General features: G+C 44.0%; 1 protein-coding gene across 1 annotated transcript; it reads left to right on the top strand.

Annotated features, from left to right (window-relative positions):
- The first annotated feature begins 2454 nt into the window (after positions 1 to 2454).
- LOC118286116 lies at positions 2455 to 5287 on the top strand. Its single transcript, XM_047337815.1, has 6 exons — positions 2455 to 2600; positions 2896 to 3023; positions 3388 to 3550; positions 3912 to 4205; positions 4545 to 4716; positions 5087 to 5287. The coding sequence occupies exons 1-6, from the start codon at positions 2497 to 2499 to the stop codon at positions 5285 to 5287; spliced, it is 1062 nt and encodes a 353-aa protein (XP_047193771.1). The 5' UTR covers positions 2455 to 2496.
- The last annotated feature ends 2508 nt before the right edge of the window (positions 5288 to 7795 follow it).

Below are 7795 nucleotides of genomic sequence, written 5' to 3'. Positions count from 1 at the left end.
TTCGTCGTAGACTATAAAACCCTATATGCCATTTGATCGGGAAGATCTCATCTACGCGTCGCCCTAGTTTGAGGTGGATTCGATTAACCGCCAAGGAGGAAGTGGTAAAAGTGCGTCGCCTACCATTCACTGCTTACGCCAAGGTAAAATCCAAAATGGCTGACTTCCGGTTGGGCGGAGCTAATGGCTCCAAGAGGCTTTTTTGTAGGTCGGTGGATGATACATTAGCCGACCGAATTTCGTTCATCTACGTCAAATTTAAAGGCGGGGGCCGTGACTTTGAAATGTTGTAGGGGGCGCTATGGAGCCATTTTTACACAATTGGACAAAAGACACATATTGGACATATTGACTTGCCACTCTGAACATGCCTGCCAAGTTTCGTGAGACACAAATAAACTCATGTGCCTCAAACATGTATCCGTATTTGATGGCGAACAGGGCGTCACCATGGCAACAGCGTTTGACACATGGTCAAAAATTTCACAGTACAATATCAGCCACGTCTCACAACTACGCTGACCAAATTTGAGATTGCTCCAGTGAACCTGCGAGGCAGAGGACGTAAAAGTACAATTTTAAACTTCTTATCACCATTAGGTGGCGCTATGACTTATGTCCAATATTGACATGTAGATGTGTTGAGGGTGGGACTGTTATCATGCCTGAGAAGTTTGGATCAGATTAGACGATGTACCTTTGATTTGGAGCAACTTCCTGTTCATGGCGAATCGCGCTTCGCAGCGGCCGCGCCTTTCGATGTGGACAATAAAACCCCATGCGCCGTTTGATCGGGAAGGTCTCATCTATGCGTCGCCCAAGTTTGAGGTGGATTCGATTATCCACCAAGGAGGAGCTGGTGGTAAAACACGACACCTTTGTTTTTCCATCGTTTTCCATCGTTTGCCTATTAAAATCAAAAAGGCGGACTTCCGGTTGGGCGGAGCTAATTGCTCCAAGAGGCTTTTTGGTAGTTCGTTGGGAGGTACATAAGCCGACCGAATTTGGTTCTTCTAAGTCAAATTTAAAGGCGTTAGAATTGACTTTGAAATATTGTAGGGGGCGCTATGGAGCCATTTTGACACAATTGGACAAAAGACACATATTGGACATATTGTCTTGCCACTCTGAACATGTCTGCCATGTTTCGTGAGAAACCAAGCATCATAAGTGCCTCAAACATGTATCGGTATTTGATGGCGAACAGGGCGTCACCATGGCAACAGCGTTTGACACATGGTCAAAAATTTCACAGTACAATATCAGCCACGTCTCACAACTACGCTGACCAAATTAGAGGTTTCTCCATTGAACCTGCGAGGCACAGGATGTAAAAGAAGAATTTCAAACTTCCTATTACCATTAGGTGGCGCTATGACTTATGTCCAAAATTGACATGTAGATGTGTTTATGGCGGGACTGTTATCATGCCTGAGAAGTTTGGGTCCGATCGGAGCTTGTACCTTCGATTACGAGCGACTTCCGTTTTCATGGCGAGGGATCGAAATTCGCCACATTTTCGCCACGCCGTCACAGCATGGGCCTCTGACGTACACTCAAGCTTTTAATATCGTTTAATCCCATGGGTCTTTAGATGACACACGACAAGTTTGAAGTTGCTCATGTGAAATTTGTAGGAGTAGTTCATTAAATTATGGCACGTGAAATATGGATTTTGACACAAAATGGCCGACTTCCTGTTGGTCATAGGAAATTTTGCCAAGAGGTTTTTTGTCAGTCCCGACAAGATGTATCTGCCTCCCAAATTTCATTTATGTAGGATATGCCGAAATTTTTTTCCCTATACCTGATGATTTTTCCAGGGGGCGCTGTGGAGCCCCTGGGCCACACCCAGTGCCGGGCCTCTGGGCCTGAGTAGCGGGAGCAGTTTCTGACGTGTGTGCCAATTTTCGTCCGTTTTCGCATATGGGAACAGGGTGTAAAATGAGTGAACGATGCTGAACAAGAATAATAGGGTCAGCAAGGTGAAGGCCGCTCATGCTAATAGACTCAATATGCTCATCAGGAGAGGAGGGCAAAAATTTCCGTCTTGACACGTTTTGGAAAGCCATAAGCGCAAATATCGTGTTGGAGAATATGCGTAGTCACGTAAAAAAAAGATGTGTCAAGACGTAAAAACATGTCAAGACAGCATTTTTTGCCGTCTTAAGACGTTATATTTTTACGTGTTGCCGCGTCATTAAAGACACGTGATGTGGTTATTAGCCACTGAGAGACTTAGGATAACGGAAGTCATACGTATTTATGAAGTCGGCGGTCCAAAAATGATGCAAGAGTCACGTGATGAATAAATTACTGACGTTGCACCCCACACACCCCCGACACATGACGCTGCTCATTACCCGACACGTAGAGTAGTGACGTATGTGAAACGTGGGCCAGGGGGCGTGTCCTTTGGATGGAACTAGTTCACGTTTGCAGCGGGGTGCAGGGAACCAGGCTGTCAGTTGACTCCGAGGCAAACGAGAGGTAGAGATGGCACTCCGGAATTTTCTGACGGACTGCTACCAAACTTTTCAATATTGTGTGCGGTTAGCCACATCAGACGATGATGAAACGAGACGAGCGTCTTTGGCAAGGTAAGATATATTTCACTTTTTCTATTTAACAGCCATGTCGGCTGAGCTCCTGCAGAGTTAGATAGTTACTAGCTCATGAAAAACCCTTGGCTTGATAATTACATGTGTGTGACTTAACCCCCCGTGCTGACTACAGTGTCTACCCTGTTGAGCCAAGTCTTTATGTCTTTATTTTCATGTTGTATTCAGCTGGGTGACCCCCCCCCCACAGTTTTTTGATGCTGTCCCTGTGTTTCAGGTTTGTAAAGCCAGTTTTTCTGACCATAACAATAACAACCATATTTTTATATACTAGAATGCGTACAATGCAATCAAGTCTCCGATGGGCAAGAGGAAGGCTGGTAGAGACGGGCCTGGCTGGACAGCTGCTGGATGTCATCAAGGAATTTCTTCAGGACACCGGAGAAGATCGACAAATCCCTGGTAAGTTCATAGAATTTTATTTATAGATAAATGTGATCATGCAGAATCTATGCATAGTTTTTAATGGCATACATTGATGCAGAGATGGACGCAAAACATATAAATCTAATTTTAAAATCTGATATTTAAGATTCTTTAATTCTCAGAATTCGAATCTGACCAACACTTGTCCAATTTCCCTGCTTCCAACACATCAACAACACAACTAACTGTTCACCTGCTGCCTCCTGTGGCAGGGGTCACTGTAACAAAAAAGTTCCTGTTATTCAGGTCAGTTGTTGGTGGTTTTCATTTTGTGTCTGCTTGGTATACTACAATAATAACGTGTTATTTAAACTATTTTATTTGTTTTTAATCACTGCAGTGTCTCAAGGATATCGTGCTCCTCGAATAAGGGGACGGGTCGGGCAGCCACGTTGTCTGATCACGGAAGAGCAACTGCAGTTCCTACTCTCATTTAATTTCACATTGCAGCAGATTGCAGACATACTGGGTGTCTCAAGACGCACTGCAACACAACGCCTCAGGTAACTATTGGCACATACAATAACAAATTAATATATGCTGTTCAGTTTGGTTCATGGCTGGAGGGATAATTCAAGAGAAGGGACAAGGGGGCGCACCTCCAGGAAATAGGTGCAAGACAAATAAAGTACAAAGTAAAAGAATAGCATCATTGACAGTGTCATGCTCCAAAAATGTATTACAGGCAGCATTTGATCTAAACATTGACCTGGATGTAGCAGAAACCGCCTGTGGGTCTATGTGTTAAATTGCAGTAGTAGAATGGTCAGATTGAATTTAAGTTATCTAGTTGTGAATATTTGCACAGAAGCATTTGTTTATTTCAACATGAGTCTCATTTATTTTTTCCTTTTTTAAATACAGACAACATAATATCACCATCCGTGGTTGCTACTCCAACATGACCAATGCCGAGTTGGATGAGCGCGTCATTGACCTGGTACACGGAAATGACGAGCTTGGCCCAGATGCTGTGCGTGCACGTCTTTTTGGCGAAGGCATCGTTGTCCAGAGAAGACGTGTTCGCCAGAGTCTCCTCAGGACCAACCCAGCGGGGGCTGCTCTCAGAGCCATGTCTCATAGACTGCACAGGCGCACATACAGAGTAGCTGGGCCTAATTCGTTGTGGCATCTTGATGGAAATCACAAACTCATCAGGTCAGTAACTATACCCTAAGTGTAATCTGCAAATTAGTTTGCCCCCTTCCAAATATATATTTGTTGTTGCAGTTATTTTCCTGCATATTTCACACCCTTAACCAGCAGTTAATGTTAAAGAGAACCCTAACACAACTGTGGGTCATATTACTGTGATTGTTTTCATCAAATTTACAATGTCTTTCTTTGACATTAAATTTCTTTTAGGTTTGCAATAAAAAGAGATAACTGCTATAACAGCAAACCAGGGGTGGAGAGATGTCATGCTCACAGTGCAACAAGTTGTAAAATGTTAATCTAGCATGATTCTTAACATCAACATTTACTCTTTACTGGAAGGTGGAGAATCGTTATCCATGGAGGAATTGACGGATTCAGCCGGATGATTGTGTTCCTCCAAGCTGCCAACAACAATAGAAGCAGCACTTTGATGAAGCAGTTTGTTCAGGCGGTGGACCAATTTGGTGTCCCCTCTAGAGTACGCTGTGACCATGGTGGGGAAAACAATGCTGTTTGCCTCTTCATGGATGTTTTTCGAGGGACAGCTCGGGGAAGTGCTTTGAGAGGAAGGAGCACTCACAACCAAAGAATTGAGAGACTGTGGAGAGATGTTTGGAATGGCCTCTCCAATGTGTACCATTCACTCTTCACACTTCTGGAGCAAGATGGGATCTTGGACATTAATAGTGAAACTCACCTTTGGGCTCTTCACTATGTGTACATGCCGAGAATCGACCGAGACCTGCAGCATTTTGTGAACCAGTGGAACCACCATGGACTCAGGACAACGAGATACATGTCACCGTACCGAATGTTTGTGCGTGGATGCCTCCGTCTACAGTCACAAAATTTGACTGGTGTTCAAGGGCTTTTCGGGGCAGATGAGGGGCCAGCAGATGAGCAGCCAGCAGAGCAAGCGGCGAGACCACCTGTACCCACTTTCAACTGGCCAGAGAGGGTTGCTGTCCCTGCCAATACGTTTGCTGTTGAGCCTGGTCGCCTCCAAGAACTGCAACATCGAGTCGACCCTCTGGCTGGTTCCAGAGACGGGATGGGGGTTGATCTTCTGGAGGAAGTTCTGAGCTTTCTGTTGTCTTGAGGTATAATTAAACTCAGTCTATTTTGATTAACAATATCATTGGACAGCAGCCGTACCGGACTGTCTCTACCTCCATCATTGAGTCCATCCTCACCGCCTCCATCACCATCTTGTATCATCCGCAGGGCCCAAAAGGTGATCAGCTGCAACCTGCGGTCCCTCCAGGACACTGTCAGTGAGGACCCCCCCACTGACAGGCACTCTAACCCTCCTTCCCCCAACACCACCCAGTCATCTGCCCATTATGCTGCCAGATTTTTGCAAACTCTGACATTGAACTTTTCATTGTCATAGTGTATATATAGTTGCATATGTATAATCTTTTTTCATTTTGGGTAATTTTTTATTTATGTTCTTGTGTGCAGTACTTTTGTTAATGGTTTATTTTTTGTAATTATTGTTTGACCTGAACACCAAGGCAAATTCCTTGTATTTGAAAATGTTATTGGCAATAAAGCCCTTTCCTTTCTGATTCCGACATGTAAGACTGGTTTGATGGTGAGCTCTACAAAATCTCCATTTTTCCATTTCCCCTAGAAATACCAAGTTTGGAAGATGTCATATTGGTAACTTGTGAGAAAAATATCTGTAAATTTATTTATTTACTCACACATGGACAGGTCGCCAGCCTATAACAGTGCCACATACAACAGCGCAAGAATTTAAAAGAAAAGAAAAAACAACGCTGCACCTTATTAATCACATATATTGGAAATTAACAACACAACTTATATTCACAACGAAAAAAATAATAAGAACATCGCAGTAGAACAGACCCAGGATTCCGTTTGGAGGGTTGGAACAAAACAAAAGTCCAAAACTTGAGAGTTAGACTCTACATTTTCTCTGTCAATCCAATTTTTTATAAAAAACTGAAAAAGATTTGGAACAACTGAAACAACAAAAACTGAGAGCACGGGTGAAATTTTTTTCACTGTATGCCAAATTGAATTGCGCCCCCAATCCCCATTTCCATAGCACTTTCAAACTTGGGGAATGTTGGCTGTACAGGCAGGCGCAGTACTGGTCCACAGGTATTTGCCATTGGGAACATGGCCGGTCCATCTTCCGGATGGAGAAATTCCAGCTCCGGCTGTGTGGGAAATCCCATTGCTGGGATTTTGTCTAGTCCAGTGGAAAAAATAAGGACATCTCCCAGGCTCAGCGGGGATGCGCCATCTGCAAACAACAAAAAGAAAATCTGTAAATTTGTGGCATAAATAATACTGACAACATACTAAAGTAAAGAAATTAAATAAGAGTATTATGCCCATAATTATTTTTGATGCTGAAGGTGCATGAACAATAAACAAACAGTGACTATATATATATATATATATATATATATATATATATATATATATATATATATATATATATATATATATTAATATATACAATGTAAACAAACAGAGACATAATGTGCGAGATGAGGAATGTGCAAAAAAGATGAATAAAATGTGTTAAAAGTTATACAAATATTACAAATTCAGCTTTATTGTAATGAGAATATTCAAGGGGGGTAGATGCAATAGTCAGTGACAGTGGGGAATGGGGTGGTGGTCCCAGGACCTGTTAAGGATCCCAACTGCAGATGGGAAGAAACTTCATGTGGCGGGAGGTTTTGGTCCTGATGGACCGCAGTCTAAGCCTTGGGGGGGAACCCGTGCTGATGGTCTGGGATTCAGAGACGTGTTTCCCCAGCTTCATCCTCTAGATGCTGGAGGAGAAGGTGGAGGGCCATGTTTACTGCATCGTCTACAGACCTGTTGGCTCTGTAAGCGAACTGCAGTGGGTCCAGGGGTGGGTTGGTTATGGCTTTGAGGTGGGACAGCACGAGGTGCTCAAACGAGTTCATGACCACAGAGGTCAGGGCGACGGGTCTTTAGTCATTCAGTCCTGTGGTCCTTGGCTTATTGGGGACGGGGATGATGGTGGAGACTTTGAAGCACATGACATTCTTCAGTGAGGTGTTGAAGATGTCTGTGAACACTGGAGACAGCTGGTCAGCGCACTGCTTCAGGGTGGATGGATAGACAGAGTCTGGTCCAGCTGCTTTGCAGGGGTTCTGTCTTTTGAATAGCTTGTGGACGTCCCTCTCCTGCAGGCAGAGAGTCGTCACTGTGGTAGAGGAGGGGGGACCCAGAGGTGTGAAGTGGAGAGGCCCCGGTTCCTGCTGAGCTGGGGGTGTTGTTGAGATGGGAGAGGGTGTCGCGGGGACGGTGTCAGGGCTGTCCCTTTGTCTCTCAAAGCAACAGTAGAACTCGTTCAGTTAATTTGCAAGCCGCAGGTCGTTGACGGAGTGGGAGGGTTTAGGTTTGTAGTTTGTAATCTGTCTGAGCTCCTTCCAGAAAGAACCAGAGTCGTTAGCTGAGAACTGGTGTTATGGTTATGGTATTGGTCGAAACAACTACAACATATATTAGAGAGCTACCTCTAAACAGTACCCAGTGCCACTGTTTGTGACTGTATAAATGCTGAATTATTATTT

This window comes from Scophthalmus maximus, chromosome 15 (genome assembly GCF_022379125.1).
Source record: "Scophthalmus maximus strain ysfricsl-2021 chromosome 15, ASM2237912v1, whole genome shotgun sequence".
NCBI lineage: Eukaryota > Metazoa > Chordata > Actinopteri > Pleuronectiformes > Scophthalmidae > Scophthalmus > Scophthalmus maximus.
The sequence above is the reverse complement of the archived record's forward strand: the minus strand, read 5'-3'. Positions and strand labels throughout refer to the sequence as shown.

What these genes read in the sequence shown, in the direction of transcription:
- LOC118286116 (XM_047337815.1), top strand. Translation starts at nt 2,497, where the DNA reads ATGGCACTCCGGAATTTTCTGACGGACTGCTACCAAACTTTTCAATAT. An exon ending in AGAAGATCGACAAATCCCTG is followed by an intron (nt 3,024 to 3,387) that starts GTAAGTTCATAG and finishes TAATCACTGCAG; the next exon opens with TGTCTCAAGGATATCGTGCT. An exon ending in GGAAATCACAAACTCATCAG is followed by an intron (nt 4,206 to 4,544) that starts GTCAGTAACTAT and finishes CTTTACTGGAAG; the next exon opens with GTGGAGAATCGTTATCCATG.